Raw genomic sequence first — 21,736 nt, 5'->3', positions numbered from 1 at the left:
ATAATAATGTCCCACAGTCGTGTTTACAATCTATACATCATACACCTTCCGAGTCAAAAAGTTGTAAAAAGCCAGCGACCTTTCATTGCTATGCTTCAAAAGGTCTTGCTCAGAAATCTCGCCTCTGTATTGATCTAAAAGGACAGCTCTGAAAACGCGAGCCTGCTTTGTGAACTTACACTAACATTTGGCCTTGGTCTAATAGGACGCCATACCATACAGTTCACATCACAAACTAAAATCTTGTACAACAGAAGTGGAAAGGTTAGGTCACTGAAAAGTCTGTTACAAAAAAGTACAGGCTTACTTTTCTTAAAATTTAGCTATTTTTTCACATTTAAAGAAAAATATAGATCAGGATTAGGGCTGTAAGCTTCTAGTCATTAAGTCAATTAATCGGTCAATGGCAATGGTGGTAGATGACCAAAACTTTATATAAATCACAAAGTTTCTCGACTAATTAAACGACAGTAGAAAGAAGTAGGCATGGAAGGAGTTATCTGGAGTTTTGGAAGTAAATCATGATTGTAAGTAAATTATAATCTACCTTTATACATATATACACACACTCGTACCTCTTGTTACGGTCGCGACACGCCAACTTTAGTCGACTAATTGATACACAGAGCTCTGAAACATTTGTCAACTACAGACTTAATGAGGATAAGTGAACAGAGGGATACAAATGCCTTGTGAAAACACTATACACCTCAGAGTATGATATTTATTCTATTGCTGTAGGTTTTGAAGAAATGCTCTCTAAATATGCCCTGACATCTCTTTATTACTGTAGTTTCTGTATTCTAAAGGATTAAAAAATAAATTAATGAATGGCCAAAATGCAAGGTAAATCACAAAAAAAAATACTGTGGCATCTCATAAAGAACTAGCTCCTGTTGTTTACCCACAACACAAATCATAAACATAAAACTTGCAACAGCTTAGAGAGCTCTTCCTAAAATGGCAGTGTGCAGACTTGAGCTGGAGTACAAAGCAGAGTGAGATGAGGCTTGACAGTAGACGAGCTCCTGCCTGTGTCGGTCTGTCTGTGTGCCTCTTTCTGACACTCTCCTGGCTCTATAAATAAACACACGGTTATTGCCCACCTGTTGAGGATGTACCAGACCCCAGTGAGCGCGCCAGCCATCCACGACCCGGATAGGAGCCACGCTGTGAGATACAGAGCCATGACGTACACAGCCTGCAGCGAGAAAACTGTGTAGATATAGAAGTACACCGGCTCCAGGTAGGACTGCAACACACACATAGAGTAAATCAGTAAATCAGTTAGTTCATGCTTCAGAATTTGTTTAAAAAATACCTGAAAAAATGCAAAAGCAAATCACGTAAGATGCAGTTTATGTTTATGTCACTTTTTCTGTGCACTAGGGTTGTTTTGAAATTTTTCTGACAATGATGGGACACTGTTAAAAGTTCAAATTTTAAACGTGTCCAGAAGAATTGACAAAAGGATTGAAATATGAAATGACAAACTAATACAGAAATCACGTTTTAGAACATGTATGCACAGATCTAAACTCCAGGGTTAGTAGTTTTTTATGCGAAATATGACGTCTCCTTGGGGTTAATAGAAATACCTAATACCCAAATAGCATCAAAAGTTGTACTCAAACTAGATGCTCATTTGAGTATTAATGCTATGAATGACTATATGGTTAAATTAAAGAAGCTATTGAAGTTAATGTGTTTTTACCTGGCTGTATACTGCACATTATCAGGATGGAAATATAGAGCTGTTAAAGGAAACTGGAGTTCAATATAAATGACTGTTTTTCATTGTGCTATCAACATTTTTATCGAGTATTGAGTCATTTGTTTAATATCAAAATCAAGTTTCAAATATTATTATTGTATTATGTGTATTGTGTGTGTTAATACAGAATGGAAATGAGAAAACTCTAGCACACTCTCTTGCTGCTTGGGCCCATCACAATAACACATTTTGAAGTGTGATATATGGCTGACGTCAATATAAATGATAAATGATAATACTGAAACCAAACCATAAAGCTGAATTATTCACAAAAAGTATTCTAATTGTACAAAATTGTGAAATACTTTTGAGCTGTATGAATGAACAGCAGAATGAAACACTTTAGTAATTCGTTTTTTGTAATTTTAGTTAATAATTCAACCTTCTACAGCTGATCATTTGCAGAAAAATAACCAGAAATCCCCCACTCCTACAAAAAAATATTAACCACGATAAATATTCCTCCCCAAAATGATTGTTCCATTTATAATATATTGAATGGAGTTGAAGTCGATATAGTAATTATTGTGACAGGCCTATTGCTGCTTTCTGTAAATAAATCACTGGTGCTACAAGCAATGCTGCAAGCAAGCAAGATAATTTGTGAGCATTTCCTCCATACTGAATGCGTTGTTGATGAATACAACCAGCTAGTCCTGCAATATCCCCCCCAACAAACATGTTCTAAAATAGACCTGTTTAAAAATGCCATGGTTTTTGTGGAGCATTTTTAATGAAGTGTCATTCAATAATTGTGATAATCTCTTCTATTACTTGTTATTGCTCTTCGACATGTTTATAGGCCTGTACCAGCTTTTTTTCCCCTGTGTAATTGAGAAAAAGTGTCCTGCCTAGTACAGACATATTGTATTGTTTAAAATTAATTGTATTTCAGATTTTTAAGACAGTAAAAATCAAGTACATCACCTAAACTGTGCACTTTAGATTTGTGTTGTAGGCTTTAAAATCAAAGTTCAACCACAATACGTAACCTCCCAGTTAGATATTCTTTCCAGCTCGTTCAGCCCTAGCTCATTACACCTGCTAAACGAACCCGCAGTGACAGCCTCTGAATCTGCTCTTAGCCGCTCTCTGGTATTTTACAGCTTTGTCTGATATTTTACTTCCTGACATTTTTGTCGCTCAGCTGGATCGCAGACAGATCCGAGGAACTGTTTCTCAGTTAATTGATGTGCCGATAAAGGAACCTTTCACTGTTCATTGTAACAAGTGTGAGCGTGTCTGGTACTGTCATCTGGAGACTGAGAAGTGAAATGCCACCAGAACTCCTACGCTTTTAAGATCAAGTAAAAGTAAGGTAGACTTTCTTTTCTCTGCGGGGAAATGTGGTCTGTGCATTTGACCCATTCTTCAAAGCCACTGGGGCAACTTGTCAGGAAGCGAAGGGCTTTATTCACTTGTCTTTGTCTGGTTAAATGTTTGTGGGTTGCTTCTCCACAGGCCGGACCTGTAACTTGGCCTGGTTACATCACCTGCTTGGCTTAAAGGCATTTTGCAACAGTTTTACGGCCTTAAAATGTTAAAAATACTTGTTCAGTTTAAATGACTATTCCTCACTTACCTTATGCAGTCTGAGCATCCTAATTATTCCCCGGATGAGTTTATAAACGCTTTTCACAAGTGTGGAGTGTGGAGTTTTTCCGTAAACCTAACAGCAACTAGCAGGCTAAAGCACACCTCCTGATTATCACACAATAAATAGCTTTATAATTAGATGCAAACAGTACACAGCTCACTTTTTTTAATCTCAGGAGCTGCTCATATAATATATCTGTGCTGGGACAAGACAAACATTGCTCAAATACATGGTGATAAAAAAACAAAAAAAACAAGGTACAGGTCCTTTAGTGAATGTATCGTCTTTTACATCCATTTTGTAATTACTGTATTATGTAGTGGACCCCAGGAATACTACTGGACTGTCATGGTAGCAACTAATGGGGATTCATTAAAAAAAAAAAAAAATATCTGGAAATCAAATCTGTGACCTTCTCGATATGAGGCAGGTGTGCTAACTATGCCATTTTGCCATTATAGCACTATAACAAATCAGCCAGCAAAATAAATGAAAATTTAAGCAGGGTTACGAAATACATCCTCATTTTTACTGAACAAATTGCCATTCATTTGTTACCTGTATGGGCAGCAGTCTGTAGAGCACGCTCAGAAAGACTTCTTGGTAGATATTCATTCGCTGGAGGAGATTAATGGTCCTCTTGGATTCTGTCAAGTTGTCATGGATCAACTCCGAGAGCCCTTAGAAAGAAAATAGACACGCACTTTAAAATGCCATAGTTTCTTCACAGTGCTATGGATTGATAACAGTTATTATTGGCTTTGTGACAAGCTGTGAAGAATGGACGTGAACCTTTCCTGGAAGTGCAGACCATTAGGGGATAATCGCCGGTTTCAAAATGTATGGTAAGTCATCACTGCAACCTTGGAGCCATTTCCTGACTTAAAGTATAATATTTGATGTGGCTTTTTATGATTTTATTAAGGTAACCTTTTATTAAGGTAAAGGTTGCTTCATACATTTACATGTGGTTAGCTCGTTCAAGCTAAGGCAAGAGCTGTCAGTTAAGTGTGGACACTTTCTTAATCTTTTTTTTTCTTTTCTATATCGTGCTTTTATTTGCAATAATATTCAAAAAAAAATTTGAAGGCATGAATGTTCATTTCAATTTGTATCACATGTAAAAAAAGACATTAAAAATGACATTAAAGTTTAAATGTACTGTTTGCAGTGGTGGTAATGCCAGAATATACTGTTACAGTTAACATGCTAACACATTTAATATGCTATCAGTCAGATTCTCAACAGCACATAATTGGTGATTATCTCTCGTGTTAATTCAAACTGCTTGATACGAAGAAAGTTCTTCACACATCATTTTCTACTGAGGTGTAGGAAATTAAAAGTAGAGAAACTATTGCAGCATGTGTTACATTGAAAAGGTGTGATTTACCTGATTGATACGATTCTTCCCTTTATCAGTAAGTCTGTGTAAGCCTTTTTTAAAACTTTTTTTCTTATTATGACTTTAGAGATTGTTGGGCGTAACACACAAAAGTAACTGATTATCATGAAAAGTTTCACTAGTACTTCAAGCTGCAGAACATTTCACCTGTGTATTTTATTACAGGTTTGATTAGTGAACAATACCTCACAAGAGATATGAATCTGCCTTACTGAGAACTTGGCCCATGCAGAGCACAGTGGTGGGCTGCCACCTGTTTGTCTCCATGGAGATCTTACAATTTTTATAGGTTTAAACTTCCTGCATAACAGGTGTTCGCATTTTTTTTTCTTATTATGACTTTGTTTGGTGGGGAAGAACCTGACCGATGGTCATTATCATAGTTTTACACCAGTCTGGTCCTGACATCAATATGAATCAAGGTTTTGCAAGTTTGTCTGCTCTTTTTAGGTGATATGGATATGGAAATCCAGAACTGAAGAAGCAGCTTGGATGAGCAGCGAAACATCTTCACTCCTACGATTTGTCCAGTTGACAGATTTGAACTTCGTCTTTTGCTATGGATCAGACCTGGACGACTGAGGGTCTACACAGACATATGGAATATCACTTATGTATGGCTTTAAAGTAAATTTGTGATGAACCAACTCCTGACCACTTACAGAATCCACTCCAGACATGATTTGTTTCTTGCAACTCAATCTCTAAAAGCACCAACACAGCAACACAATGAGGAACCCACAATACATTCTGCGGACAGCCATTGTGGAGTCATATGCTCCCACTGCACTGAGACAAATGTTGACATCAGAAGGAGCAGAGGAGTTTTGGCTTATGCAGCCATGTGTCACCTTGATCATCGACGCGTTCTTGATCCATGAAATGAGCCCATAAAACCAGCGATGTTTCTTCTCACCGAATATATTATAGCCATACAGCAAACTCTTAAACTCCACTTATTGATTTATTTGCTTTTCCTTAGCCTCTCTCTATGACCTCTACACCACTGTGACATATTTCCACCTTTGCTGCTATGTTTTGCCATATTCTTCAAATTCATCATTTTCTTTCACTGCTCCACACATTGCGAATGCTGTGCTGTTATTTTCTTGTGATTTATTTGAACTAAAAAAAGAAGTTAAAGGTATTTTGGTCCAGACAGTGAGGTCAGACAGTCCATGCTTTGATTAGTTCACAGCTCAATTATTTGCATTGGCTAGAAAAGGAGCTTGGAAACAATCAGGGGCTTAGCAGGCAAAGGCCAGCTAAATAATTAGAGTAATTTCACTCACAACAAACTAAGCGTCAACAGCAGTTCAGTTAGCTGCAGCTGCACAGAAAACAAAAGGGTGTAGAGAGCATTTTCCAGCTTCTGTGATAAAAGTACAAGTTCAATTCCAAATTTGCTTTGTTTTAAGAATGTGTTGTGTGATACAATAAGAGATTTCTCAAAATAAATATTATCAACTAAACCAAGGCTGAATGAATCCAGGCTTCTTTCTTTTTTTAAATAAGGACATTTCAAGTCCAAGGAGAACCTCTTATAACAGTATTTTTTGTTTATTGCAATAGGGAAGTAGTTGGCCTAATTACAATATTGACAATTTGGGAAGAAATGGGGCGTTCTTTTTAACTTATTTTTAACACATTTTCAGTCTATTTTCTGTGCCGGTTTAAAGGTGTACTATGTAATTTTTATGTTAGATGGGGTCCGTCCATAGACTGTATAAAGAAGTGGACTAAGGGAGTGTGATGTTACCCGTAGTGTTGATGAAGCTCATGAGGGCGAGCAGTTAAAGGCGTGAATTTAGAGCCGAATTTCATATTTTGAATTCTGACCGCGAGTATCCTAGCAACCAAAGAGCCAATCTGGAGCAAAGCTGTTGAAGGTAACGCCCCTTCCAGCCCGCACCACTGGTTTCGCAGGGGGCGGACGCTTAGCAATGGTTGTCTCTTATTAATGTTCATATCTTGAGCTACGGACAAAACAGCAAAATAAAAATAAATGATAAGCCTGAGAGAGAGGTGCAACAGTTTTCTAATGTAAAGTGAACTGGAGTCGAAGGAGCCGGAAGCGCGTCCATGATCACTTCCTATTTGGAAAGCGGCAGCTAGCAGGTTAGCTATGTCCATGTATATAAACAGTCTATGGGTCCGTCCCCTGCTTGTCTGTATCCTTTGCCTGGAATATTCCTCAGTATAGCATTAACCTTATCTTTATTACATTTATTCAATTATAAGTGCTGTTATTGCTAAAATACCTTGCAAAACAGGCAGTCTTACTTCACCTGTCCACAGATCTAACCTGTATCAAGTTATTATTTCCAACACAGATAAGTTAAATACCATAGTGTCCACTGTGTGCAATAACATTTCCATAGAGACAAAGATGGCGGATATCCACAAGAACAGTTACATAGTGCACCTTTAGTGTTTAACATCAAGTCTGATCGCACGAACCTTCACTTATCGATGGCGCCTGTAGCATTTGCTTGTAGTAGGAATAATACAGTCCACACTCTGTCCGGAATGAGATCTCCCGCTCCACTTCCTGGAAACATAGAAAACACAGTTAAATGTAATAACGCTTCCTCTGGTTTATTATAAAAACAAATGAGCTGGCAGGACATGACAGAAAGCAGCAGGATGTGCCTGTACAGCTAATACATCGGTAATCCTACACTCAAATATGACAGGTGCATAGTGTGCCTCTTCCTCGCAGATTAGAGAAACAGAAAGTAAACAAGAATGGGATGCCATCTTGAATTGCATTTATGGATTTCCTTCCACAGCTGTCTTTGTATTAGACTGATTCGTGTTACGGCAGTCGCAGATGTCAAGGAAGATTTTGAAGATTTTCCAACAACAGTGTCTTATGTAGTGCTGTAATGAACAAAATAAAGTGCCACATGTAATAGTTTAAGAGGGTATGGTCCTATTAACATGACTTATCTGTGTCCCCAGAAACGAGGTTGTAATGCTGATTCATTCTTAATTACAAAAACAATGGACATGATGGAGTATTGTTTGTTGTTTTGATTATTATCTAATCAGAATGAGTCTCACATGTGTCTCTCGTGTGTGTTTCTCATTTGGGTTTTGATCCTATGACTGAACCGGTTGGACATAAACCATAAATGACTCTGTATAATCACCATCTAAACCCAAGCAACTGCAGTGCTAGTGCAGTTTTGGCAGCTCAGGGAGTGAATTCTGCAGGTTCTGAGCTAACGTCTACTGCTTCATTAAAAGGATTAAGAGTTATGGTAAGGGTTATTCATTACTAAGCCTAAATAATCTAGAATAAACTATTTGTTCATTATGAATACAGGTGCACTATGTAACGTTTTTGATACAGGATTCGCTCTGTTGGTCTCCATGAAGATGTTATTGGTTTCTCTGGAATTTTTCACAGTATGGCATTAAAAATAATAACTATCTCCATGGAAACAAGCAACAGATGCCACTTGACTAAGTTACAGGTTAGATCTGTGGAGAGGAGGGCCATCTTATGGTAAGAATACATGTTTCTAAGCAACAAAAACATATGCAATTGAATCAATGGAAGACAGTTCTGTTGTTTTATGTCTCATTCTTTACTGTGGAAGTAATAACATCGCCATGGAGACAATCAGGTAGCCAAAAAAGTTACATACTGCACTCCTTCTTCATGCTTCATTAAGACTAGTTTTAGAAATTAATTAGGTGTAGAAATTTAGTACCATTTATTTTGTTTATAACTGATCGCTTACAAGAAACTAGCCAAGATATATTTAAAATGAAACAAAACCCAAAAACAAGCTGTTCCACACGTTCAAATACAATTTCCCCTCGTGGTGCCTTGTAAATGTCACGCTGTCAGCAGGTTTACTTCTCGTGCTCGAGGTAAAATAAACAAGAGAAAATTGAAACACGCACTTACAACTACAGCTGTGACTGAGCACTGGTCTAATTACTCTTACAGATGTTCCAAGCTGCTTCATGTCAGCCCATTGCTCTCCAAGAGTTAATTGTGGTGGGAAGAGCAATGGAAGATTAAGTGCTAAAGGCATAGTAAGTGTCAGAGAATGTGAACAGAAAAATAGATTTGGGGAATGAGATTGTCTAATATGCAAACTAAATAGTACAAATTTGGGTTCACAATATTATCAACATAAAGTGCATTAAGGGTGAATGATTTAAGGAAATATCTTATTGCAATTTTCCTGACAAGAACTGAGATTAGATTTGCGATTTATGCTCTAATAGGATGATTCTGTTCACATTTTAAAACGCTTGATAAAAGACTGAATTATGAATACTAAACTAATGAGAATCTCATGCATTTCAGAGCATGTTCATAGAGGTCTACACTGCAAGGTTATGTCCATTTTTTTGTTTTATTTATTACTGTTTTATTTTGGGGGTTTTTACAAGGATATTTTGCTATTTGCAGAGAAAACTGAGACTTTTCATTGTGTATTAAAACATAACAACAGTGCAAAATTGAAAAGCGAAAACTGTTGGATGTTTATGTTGATGTTGTGTTAGTAAAGGTTGAACAATATGGTTAATGGCTGGTGCCGATTATTTACAGAGAAACTGATGGTCGACAAGGTTTTTGCGCCGATATGTAGGGCCAAATTATGTAATAAAAATTTACAACAAAATGGTAAATGGTCACAGTTTTATATATAGTCCTTTTCCACATTCAAGGCACTCGAAGGGCTTTACAAGAAAGAACCACTGACCCATTCACACACACATTCATACACCAGTGTACACAGATACTTGGGACGAGGTGAGTTAAGCGTCTTGCCCAAGGACACAGTGACAGTATTCATCTGTGGGAGCTGGAATCGCACCGCCAAACTGTGGGTCAGTGGATCTGATCACTTCACCGACGTTGTTTACCTCGTGAGCGGCCTGTGAGATTTGAGTCCGATGGCCGATATGCTATAAAGTTCAAATATTAGCTTGATATATCCATCCCAAATGTCAAGTAATATTAACCAATCAGAGATGTTGAATGAGAACCATGTAGAAACAACTGCCGGTGACTATCCCAGACATGTCTTTCTCCGTCATGGTTCAACATCAAAGTGAGAGAGGGGACTAGATTCAGAAACTCATGGCTCATAATCAGTTACACAACTAAAACTGTAGTAAATAAAGCACATAAATACTGTGCCCATAAAGAATTTAATGCAAAGATTTGTGTCAGCTTATCCCGCCGCAACAATAACCTCAGAGTCTGGTGGTTTCATTCACTTTTAGTCTCTCCTGCTGTGATCCGAGATTAGCCCAGTGAGGCGTGTGACACTTTTATTTGCGGCGCTTTACAAACTGCCACTCGCCTAACCCATCCCCGGGCTCTTCCTCCCGTCTCTCTCTCTCCCCGACATGCCGAGCTAATTAAAGCACTGAATTAAAACCGTATCAATAATTCCAGTTGCGTGACTCCTACCGTGAGCTGGGAGAACCACAGAAGATTTTCGTGAATTGCGTTAACACTCCAGGCCTGTGTCAGTGCCAAGAGACCGGCCAATAGCAGCCCGGTCGCCGTGGAAACGCTTGGTTGCCAGGGCCGGTGGGGTAGAGCGCTTGAACCGGAAAAATTAGCAAACGCAAATGAAAACGCTTCCTTTCTGCCCCCCTTTTGGGCGTTGGGTTGTTTTGGCGTGTTCCCTTTGGCCGTGGCGGCTTGCTTGATGACCAAATTAAGTTCCTCGCCATGCAGGACCCTCTTCCGAAGCTCCATGTTCAAATATTTATTAAAATCTTCCTGTATCTTCTCATTGGCTGACGTAAGGTAGAGCTACAATTCTACAAAAGCCTTCCAAACACGTGACAGGCGTAAATGTATTTTTTATCTGAAGTCAGTCCAAACAAATTTGCCTTTTAATCACTTTCAGTTTGTTGCCAAAGGTAATATGCAAAAGCGTTCTCAGCGGGAATGAGCCGTTCGTTTCCTTCCCAATCCTCATTTTGAGCTGGCCTCGAGCTAAACAAGCACTGGCTTCTTCTCCCGAACTCTGATGAGATGGCTAATCCGCGGTTTAAATTAGGGTCAGGAGAACAGCGAAGGGTTACAAGTTCAAGCTCCACAGAGAATATTGAGGATTTAATAATTTCTAACAAGAATTCAACCACATAATGATGAGATTCCGGTATATGTGCCAATGCGAAACTTGGATAAATGATGTAGGTTGCATGAACAAGGCGTAGTCCAAAGAGAATTCAGAATCAATATGCACATCAATGCTACTGAAGAGGGTAAAAAATTGGCTATTGCGACTGAAGGGAAGACCAGTAAGTAATCCAGTTTGCAATCCAGTCAAAAAGAGCCAAGAAAAAAATTGTGTCAGTCCCAAGTCTGCACAAAATACATGTAGAACTTGTAGAACTCCAAAAAAATAAAATATACCAAATCTATATGTAAATCACCTAAAGGTTTGTCACTATTTGTCAATAGTTCTTCACGAATCTTCCAAGTGAATCTGTGCTGTTAGAATCCAAGTCACAGCAGTCCAATTCCAAACTTCCATTGCGTCTAAAAAACAAGTTCCGTTAAAAAAGAGAACAAAAAGAAATCTTTAGTCTAACCACTCCAAATGTCATGTCAGAGCTCCAGCCACCCCTGCATGAACAGCTTACTGTCAGATAAGCTGCAGAACATGGGGAAAAAGTGAGGGAGCTAACTTACTGGTAACCTCTTATCCATAAAAAAACACAGGAAAAGAGTCAGCCGGGGGCGGGAATCCTACACGTTGGAACTTCTCTAGGAAAATGTCGGGAAGATTTATCCTAGAGGCTTTTGCAGATCGTGAAGCCGTGTCCAGCTGTGAGCGAGCGTCTGAAAAAATAAACTGGACCAGACAGGAGGGGAGCGACCTGGATGACTTCACAGGGGATGAATTTAAGGGGCAGATTAAGGCAGCTGCTGTCCGACCCGGGTGCACGTGTGGTGGGGAGGAGTGGTGGCAACAAGCGTGAGGATTTAGACTCCGTGTTGAAAAGACAAGATGAGAAAAAATATGCGCTAAATGTCTTACAGATGTGTCAAGTGTACGGGGTAAAGGTTGGCTATTAGAACCAGGCTGGTTTTTCCTGGTGTTAAGTTTGCAATGAATAATCCGAATAATGTCTTGGAGTGGCTTGTCGACTATTAAGGAAGATTTGAATCATTGTTAATGGTTATCTGGGCAATACGCACTCTAAAGTACATAGAAAAGTACATTTCAGCACAGTGGTGTTAGTAAAAATATCAAAAGAAGGAATACAAATTAGAAATACACTTTATTATTTAACATTTTCTATCTAGAAGCCTTGAGTTTAACTTTATTTGATTTAAAAATGTATTTCAAAATCTCAGTCTCAACAATACAAATTGTATTAACACTTGTGAACTATATCGCTGGTGGTAGAATCGACAAAGCTAGTCACAGCTGCCTTGGGTCAAATTGTCTAAATCGTGGCAGCCTCCCCAACCAACACCATAAACATTCAAACAGACAGGAAAAGCTAAGGAACATTTCAAACCGCAAAATTCATAGTTATAGATGAAAAACTGTGGCATAAATAAGGAGATTTACCACTGAAACCCTATAGAAAGATAAACAGCACACAGCAGTAGGAATGAAGCCAGAAATTTCACATTCTTTTATTTTTTAACCTATTGTTGATAATTAACTCTATCAAAGAATACTATTTTACCTCATCATCATCTAAACGTCATCTGTATCGACTACTATAAACTGCCGCTCAGATAGCATGTCTGGCAACTCTTTTCCCGCATGCTTTACAGGCCTCATCCATCCCACTTGGCCTGCAGTTGGGCGCATGAGAAAACATTTGGTTGTTGAGAAAAGAAGCAGCCCAGACAGTGGATCTCCAGAGGAACAAGTGAAACTGAGCTTCTTAAGTGACTAACAGCAGAGAGGTCAAGTCGGGGTCAGATTCTACTGCGGCATCATCAGGTGAATGCAGCTTTGTCCAAACAAGAAATGGACTATAGTCATTTTCTATCACATTTAAAGTTAAGCATGTAGCAAAAATCTTTTGTTCAAGTCTCACAAAAAAATATTTTAAATTACAATATATTGAATTGGAAGAAGGCTGAGCGATAGCTCACTTAAATTAACTGTGATCTCATCCCAGTGACGATATGTCTGTGGTGACATTGTTATATTATTGTAGTGTTATAAATCTATCAATCCTTTTCATTCTTATTATTTTAGCGTGTTTGTTTTGAGTTTGTTGCGCTAAAAACATGTGTCCTTACTGAGAGCGAGCTAGTATCTCCACAAACCTGACTCTTACTTGGTCTGGAGAAGGGCCTCCTGCAGCTTATTTCTATGGAAATGTTCTTCCTTTGGCTATAATATTCCACTGTATGGCATAAAACATATCTATCTCCATGGAGGATGTTTGGAAGGTAAGGTAAAGTGCCATCTCCAGAAAGTTACGCACCATACCTTTAAATAACTAGAAAACAAGCAGCAGTTCTCCAAAACCGCAGCCTCTGAGGGAATGAACATAACTAATGACATTTCTTTTTCCTTTTTTACATCGCATAGTCTGCACGAGATGCTAATCAATCAACACTGTTGTTGTTTGGGCAATACTCATTTACAGTAAAGATTGCATCTGACCACTGTTGTGTTCAGCTAAAATACAACAAGTTACATAGTTAGAAACATAGTTAGTAAAACAATTGTGTCTCTAGGCCATAAAATAAACAAAACAAGATTTCCAAGTTACCAAGTAATGGCCTTGGAATGTTAGCTTGCACCACTTTGGTGTTAGGAAACTTTTGCCCTTTCAGATGGAGAATGAATGTCCGGAAAGACTTTCACAGGATTATAGAACTATAAAAGTAACCAGATCTTGGCCTAGATTTAAACACTGACAACGGATTAGCTTTGATTGAACTGCTTATGACAAGAAACAGAACCACAAACCACACATTTTTAGGAATTTCAGTTCTGGAGAAAAACTGAAAGCCAATTTGAATTGCTTTTACCTTGAGTAACACGCAACTTGAAAGAGACATTATCATAGTATTAAAATGTGTGTATTATCTGTTTTAGATTTTGCATTTGTTTGAGGTAGTAGTGGTGAGGAGTAGGAGTTTTAACCACTTGTTTGAATCCCATTTGAGAACACAGACCTCACCCACATTGCAAACAACAATTACATCAAATGCAACCGAAAGGGCATCTGGCATAAAAACCCCAACTGAGTAATTGTGTGACCACATTCATATTAAGGCTGGGTGACACATTGATCAAATCACATCATGATCTCATTCCAGGGGCTATTATTATGTCATTTTGTGGTTTTAATGGAGCACGCTCAAACACAGACAATTTCCCTCACTCAGTCCTATTAGTCAACCTCTGTTATGGTTTGGATGAGGGAAAGGTGAACTTAACCAATAACGGCGAAGTGTGAACAAACAGAAAAACTAGAGTGGAAAAAATCTGATATTAAGATTTTGGCATGTTGCCCTGTAGCCACTATTAACATGGTGACCAATAATCTAATGTCGACAATTTTGGCCAATTTAAAATGTAATAAGATGATAATATAATACTAGGCCAATAATGGAAAAAGTCTGATGAGCCAATAATGTGATAATGTTCCTTGGCAAAAAAAATGCTACCATTTAGTGTTTAAGTGTTTTAAGGGCACAAAGTTTATTTTAAAGTTGATTTTTATTATTGGCTGACATCTTCATATTATTAAAGATAATTTTCTAGGTCAAAAATGTCATAACATATTAGATTATCGTCAAGTTGTTGCGATACATTACAATATTATTGGCTTATTAAATTACGAATTTGATTTTTTATTTTTTTTTTGACTATTCACATCTTGTATGGAATCTACATAATTTGTCTTATTACTGGTTATTTTCAGATTAATTTTTGATTGCAGACTTGTGAATGGGTGAAAGTAGCTGCTCTTTTTTTTTTTTTTGAAAGAACTCTCTTTTGTTTTCACCTCTACAGTACAGTAACTCTCCAGAAGCCACGTGATAAACATTTGACATCACTAGATCATGAGGTTGGCGGCCGCACATGTTCCCTAAAACAGATGACCAGGCAGCACATGCAAACAACACAGATTTGGTCAGTTATGTGTCTGGCAGAACATTTCTCTGCCCAATGTCCAGTTATAAATCTGCTCCATATTTCTCAGGCAAAGCTCTGGATAAACTATTGCGCTGACTTCATTACTGGCAGTGCACCGTGTTCTGATGCTGTGTGAAAAGTTTAAAGGGATATTTAACAGCGGTGTTTTATAATGTCGTGTTTTGGTTCAACAAAAATGGAAATGAATCCTTCAGCTTTCATGGAAAAACAATCATACTTTTGTAGCCATTTCAAGACTGTTTTGGGAAGAATACTGATTGGCTAGCTAGCTCTGATAGGAGTTAAAGTTCCTCCGGAGATAAGAAGAAACCAGGACTCAAAAAAAATCATATGGACAAAAGCTCAGTGATTTTCCATATGTGCTATATCTATATCCGTGAGCTTACATGTAATGCCAGAGCATAGATAACCTTCATATTAAAGTGTCACTTAAATGTCTATTGTTTCTTGTAAAATATGAGTTTTGAACATCTGAATGTGGTAGTCATGGTAATGGCTTGAGCAGCTGACCACACTTGAGGGACAACCTGTTCTAGAAAGATTCATGCTTAAAGTTGACCTAGGTAACTTTTGTCTCCTGTCTCCTTTAAGATGTTATTGTGGTGTGTGAAATTTTCCAGAATATGGCATTAAACTTATCTGATTGTCTTTGCTGAATAGATACCTTGAAAAATATGAATTATTACTTTGAGAAGAGTTGCCTCTCCACACATCTGATCCACAGAGTATATATTAAAACTAGTATCAAAAATAGATACTCATTTAAGCAAGTATCGATACTAAAAAAAAGTCACACTCACACGACAGAAATTAACCTTTCCTGAATAGCTTTAGAATGTGTTCGATCACATAGGACCTCATAGACTTAGACCACTATGGAACCTACTTGGACGACTGAGACACAGATACAAAGTCACGTGGTAATATAAAAGGAAAGTACTACAATTTAATTTAAATCTCAAAGGAGTATTTTTTTGTTATCATCGTGGTATCATAATCAGTGAGCATCAAGTCTATTCTTTAGGATCGAAATTGAGTTCGAAATTTTAGAGACATAGAGGTTTAATGCCATACTGTGGAAAATTCTTGGCAAAGCAATAACACCTCCATAGATACAAGCATGAGGCTGAACCTACACTAAAAATTCCCTTTTGAGCACCTTAAAAACAAAAATTATCTAATTATCTTAACAACTGAAATACTTAAGCACTGACTTCGCAGACAGTCCAAAACAGCTCATGATCTTGATAATATTTACCTTGATATTGGAGAACCACAGGTCATTCTCGTGCAGTGTTGCCACATAGATACAGCACAGCAGCCCAAGGCCGACAGACACGGACCAGCCAATAGACGTCCAGATGATTGACCCCCAGGACCAGTCACCTGTGCAAAGGAAACAAGCTTAACCAAGAGCAAAAGTCATTTATCTATGTACACATAATACACATCAGTAAATAATATTATAGCAAAGAAAGTCTCCTGTAATTCTGGTTCAAAAAAGGTAACTAGGACGATTAATCAATTTTACATTTGAGTGAATGTTCTGACATACATTTTAAGCATTTTCAGAATAACCATTATATAAACAGAAGCGATCTATTGACAATGTGAATAACCTTTTTTTTTTTTGTTATAATGTAAATAATTCAATTTTTTAGACACAGACTTTTAATCATTTCAATTGAATATATTTTTTTGGGAGTATTAAAATCGTATGATCAAATTTCTTATACTAATACAATAAAATACAAACCATAAGGCTGTCACAATAATTATTATATCAGCTTATCGTTCAATAAATGAAAGCTGGAAAATGTTTTTGTGGTTTAATATTTAATATATGTATTAACAAGAAGCGTTTTCATTTAAATTTGGCTATAACTCATTAACTCCAACTTAAGTGGTACACATATTGTTCATTCAAAAAGACTTGAAGAAAATGTTCTGTTTTTCGTTATTGTGTCAGTGATGTACAGCAGTTTCAAAATTATTGTGATTTTTTTTTCTTTGTTTCTATAACAACATATCGCACTAATCATGGTACTTCTGATTTGTTATTCTATCATATCTAGAGTTATGGAGAAAGATCATGTCTGCAAACTCCTTTACCATGCCATATCCTCTCTGGATGTTCGGAGCAGCAGTTGGGATGTTGTGGGTGCAGCTCAGGGCTCACGGGTGCCTCCTTCCCCTTGGACCCTTTCCTCTGACGCAGGGCACTCATGGTGAATTACTGCTGCTAGCCTAAAGAAGAAATATACGTATATATTTGTTTATTTATTATTGGAAACCCCATGAGCTTGGACAATGGTGGTTGTCAATCTTCCTGGGGTTCAGATTAAAAGTATAGCCCGCACACATTAATACCCATAAATCCCCAATGAAGCTATATGTGTTGATGACTGGATTAAAAATACAACACAATTTATTGTAACTTTTCTTGCAGAGGGTCCGCCACCTGCTTCTCAGGTTTTGCTTCCCTTGGAATGTTCCACAGTACGGCATTAAACTCCATGGAGACAAAGACGGTGACACCACTATGGCAAGTTACAGGTGAGTTCTTTGGAAAGGCAAGCTCAATCACAGAGAGAATGCAAGTTTTCTAGTGTTTTTGTGAGCAAACTAATGCACTGGTAATTGAATAAAGTAAAATAGATTTGTTTAATGCGACACTGTGGAACATTAGAAGCAAATCAATGGCATCTGCATGGAGACAAGAAGATGGCAAAACCCACATTGGAAAAGTTACATAGTTAACAAGCCTATATTATATTTTACGTTGATTTATTTGAAGATTATTGGAAATACTTGAATTGTACTGCATTTACTAGATAGGCCTACATATCCACTTGTGTGATACCACTGTGTGTGCATTCTCCCTCTGTCAATATAGACCCACAGTACATGGATTCAATTACGTAAACAAAGCCTATTGGACGTGACATGTCTGCTTGTTTGTTTGTGATCAGGTCTCTGCCCAAACCACGCAATCATCTGTTACCATGACCCTCATCTAACCACCAGACCACAAATTCCCACAGCCTGGTAGGAAACAAGAATAAGGGACTCACTACATGATGGGATTATGGTATTTAGTGGATGCTGTGCAGATTAAACAAATGAACCGTTCTAATGGATAAAACCAGTGCATACGTATGAATATTCTGCAAAACACAACGTGGAAGGAAGGAAGGAAGGATGGTTCCCGTTATCTCACTATCTTGTCAGCAGAAACAATGGAGCTGTATATGCGGTGCTTAGCAGAGCCTCACCCTCCTCCGGCCGCTGGGAGGACAGTCCAGTCTCCCCTCCCTCTGTCTCTCTGTCCCTCTGTCTCTCCTGTCTGTGTCACTTGTCTATCCGGACAGATGGATCATATTTCTCCTCTTTTTTCCTCTCGCAGGCTGGGAATCGCTCTCTGGGTGCTACATGCCGCCGCGCGAGGAGGACTGAACCGGAACACGCGCCAGGTTGGATTTCAGAATAAGAGCGCGTACTTTTATTATGAAATAGACGATGATTTTTTATTTTATTTTATTTTATTTTTGATATATAAAATGTATTACTTACCTTCTGGATGAAATAATTATTGTTTAGAAATGTATTATTTAATTGAGCAAACATGTCAGAGGAGTGTACTACGAAGTGAAATAGATAGTCAAACTCAGAAGCGCGCGCGTACAGAGGGAGGTTTAACTCACCAGTGTCCACCACAGGGGGCGCTCTCACACACAGCTCTTCAATCCTTCACTAGATCACTTTCTTCTGTAGGTCTTCAGATTCATAAGTTTTATATTCCACGGTCTGCACAGCGCGGATAACGCCACACATCCCCCCATAGTCTCCGAAAACCTCACTTTGCTCAGCAATGTGTAGAATATTATGCTCACAATTTGGGTCTATATTGCAAACTATTAGAAGAAGAAGTGTGCTGCTTTTTCCAGTGTATTTTATGCTATTTATTAAACTAAAGCTGTTTAATAAATTGCAAAACATATGCAAATAACTAGAATTTATAATAGTAGAATAGTAAATAATAGTAGTAAATAACAAAATAATAATACAATTGTAATAATAATAATAATAATAATAATAATAACTAATATTAATAATAATCATCGTCATAATCATAATAAATAGTAAATAATAGTAGAAGTATTAAATGTGCAAAGAAGTAGAGTCAAATGAGCAATACTGTCAGATATGGGTCAATGTACAGAAATCCATTTAGTTTGTTATTAGTAGTTTTTATAATTGAATATTTTATAACCAGCTGTTCATCAGATGGCCAGTTCTGTGTGTAAAACCTGCTTCATGACAACCATTATCTTTGAGCTGAAGTTCAGGCTTTGAGAAACCAGCTCACTGAATTAAAGCCGAACTATGTCCATCCACCTACCTAGTGTACCCCTCAGGTGTCTCAGCCATGGATCGCTCTCAGCAGCTAAGCTTGAGGTAGGGGACCCCTATGATGACATACAACAAGAAACCTCCCTGTAGTAATAGTAGGCTGGGCTGTTTGAAATTACCTCAGGTTTGTTGCACAAAATGGGCCCTGGGTACAAAGTACAAACAGTTTTGATGGCCCCACACTACATGTTCCCTATGAAAAGGGCACATTACAGAGTTTGCAAGGGCCCTGTCCTGCACTGGGCCCCAGGTGAATGAGTACCCTTTACTCTCCCACTTTGACACCCCTCCTGGGTAACTTGGATTCTTGTTAAGTCATATTAGAATGCTGTTACCTCATCAAACACATACTCAGAGTAGTGTATTGTTTCATTCACACATGGGTAATGCTTTATTATTAGTCTCTCTTCTGTCTACATAGTCTGTTCCACTTTGTGATGTCATGAAGCAGTAGTTTTCAAGCCACAGTTTACCATTAGGTCAGTACAGACTGGCAATTCCAGGGCTCAATTTTGGTGAATGTGTACGTAGTTTAAAAATACACTGTTCCTGTATTACCACATGACATCACAAGGTGGAACAGTGTTTTCCGTTTGAGAGAACACAGTCTAAATATACAGGATTTGTGTGTCAAATATGGGTGAATGAAACAATACACAACTCTGGGTGTGTTTTTGATGACAATATTGTAGCATAGGTCAGAAAATGGTGTACACAGGGAGAGGGCAGGTTCATTTATTGCAAAATGTAGGTCTTATATGCAGTATAGCTATAGCCAATAATACAGAGTGATTAGAGTAAAAAGGGGCCTAGAATTAACAATAAACGGTAAAGTAGCAACATGTTCTATTTTTGAGAACAGCCAGACCTAAAAGTGACAACCTCACAGCTTGAAAAGACACAGCGAGTCCAAAGATTATCAGAGCGATAGCAAGTGGCAGACTACAGGGAAATAAAACTGTATTTAGCTGCATTTTAGTAGAAGCAAATCCTGAAATGTCTCCTTTCTACTTGCCATTTTTCATAAAGTGCAGACTGCAGGTGTGCCTTTTAAGATAACATGCCTCTTGTTTGGTTGAGTGTGTTGAAAATACCTCTTCTTCGCCGTGGCAATACCTAAAGTGGTGCGAAACCAGGACTTGAGAACTGCTTTGCCCAGACTGTCCCTGAAAGCTACTTAGATTCACTCAGTGCCCTTTATTTAACCTACTTTCTCTCCTCTTCTTATTTGATTACTTTGCCGTGATCCGGACTTTTCATGGCTGAACTTTAAAAAGGGTTTAGACAGAAAGACTGACCCTATTGAAGAACTTAATAGACTGGAGTTCAATGACGGCACAAAGAAGATGGTAAAACAATGGAGTGGATTCAAAAAAATAAAAAACATTATTGAATTAAGAGGGTCGTGATTATTTCAAAATTATTGACCTTGGTTTGCAGCAAAATAGAGGGATTGTGTGAATACAAGCAAGGGTGAATAAAAGATTTCAAATTAACTTTCTTGATTTGAATCATGTATAAAGCAGCGCATAATGGGCAGGCCAGCGGGTTCAGCCAAACGTGGTTGAAGATTAATAGAAACTAGACTAATTCTGTCTTTATATAAAAAGATATGAAGTAGTTTGTAGCTGCTTTACCAATAATGAGTGAATGGGTAGCAGTAGTTGTAAAGCGTGGGTAGCCCTTAGAAGTGTGTACTACTCAGATGCATTAAGGTTAGTAACTTTTTTTTAATCAGAACATACTTTTACTCCTATGTGAATTTGAAGTAGCAGTACTCTTTCGTCTTTGTTGAACATTTTTACTTGTACTCACTTGGCGTTGCTACCTCATCAAACACTAATAAACTTAATGAGCGACTGCATAACGCATCAAAATGTAAACCGGAAAAAATGACTAATGTTGAGAATAATGTATGTGATTTTTGGCAGAATTTGGGCACATTACAGACTTCGCAAAGGCCTTGTCCTGCACTGGGCCCTGGTTAAATGAGCACCATTTACTCTCCCAGTTTGGCTTTGACACCCCTCCAGGGTAACTAGTTTTTAATAACCTTCATTCATCATTTTTAACTGGAAAGATGTTGGCAGGGGGCTGGAAGATGTGGTGAAAGCGTGTGACCAAATACGCAGCAATGCACAGGATGGATAAGTATTTGAGATTACTATTTTTGTTGTCTCTGATCTGACTTCCAACTCCAATTAAAAAAAAAAGTCCTGGTCAATCTGATCACCTCGGCTATGCAGGGGAAGGGCAGGTTCATTTTTGTGTATATACTGTATAGGAGACATAACATAGTGTCGCATTTTAAACAAACCGTGGTGATTTGGCAGATGTTTTTTGTCAAATGTCCTCCCTATCCACAATCAAATCTCACTGTACAGAGATCAGACCCTGTGACCATCTGG

General features: G+C 38.0%; 1 protein-coding gene across 2 annotated transcripts in view; it reads right to left on the bottom strand.

The window, feature by feature from the left end:
* dpy19l3 (dpy-19 like C-mannosyltransferase 3) overlaps positions 1-18,391 on the bottom strand; it is a 76,599-nt gene extending 58,208 nt beyond the window's left edge. Inside the window, exons 1-6 of one of the 2 annotated variants that reach the window (XM_033990892.2) lie at positions 18,191-18,391; positions 17,028-17,162; positions 16,174-16,301; positions 7,237-7,327; positions 3,930-4,051; positions 1,107-1,252 (exon numbers count right to left, since the gene is read on the bottom strand). In XM_033990892.2, coding sequence (XP_033846783.1) covers positions 1,107-1,252; positions 3,930-4,051; positions 7,237-7,327; positions 16,174-16,301; positions 17,028-17,142 — 602 coding nt within the window. In that variant the 5' untranslated portion in view covers positions 17,143-17,162; positions 18,191-18,391. Of the gene's footprint in view, positions 1-1,106; positions 1,253-3,929; positions 4,052-7,236; positions 7,328-10,222; positions 11,141-16,173; positions 16,302-17,027; positions 17,163-18,190 lie in introns of those variants that run through there. The other variant, XM_055230185.1, reaches the window with a different exon arrangement.
* Positions 18,392-21,736: the final 3,345 nt, after the last annotated feature.

This window comes from Periophthalmus magnuspinnatus, chromosome 3, assembly GCF_009829125.3.
Source record: "Periophthalmus magnuspinnatus isolate fPerMag1 chromosome 3, fPerMag1.2.pri, whole genome shotgun sequence".
Lineage (NCBI taxonomy): Eukaryota > Metazoa > Chordata > Actinopteri > Gobiiformes > Gobiidae > Periophthalmus > Periophthalmus magnuspinnatus.
Note: the sequence above shows the minus strand (reverse complement) of the source record. Positions and strands in the feature narration are given on the sequence as shown.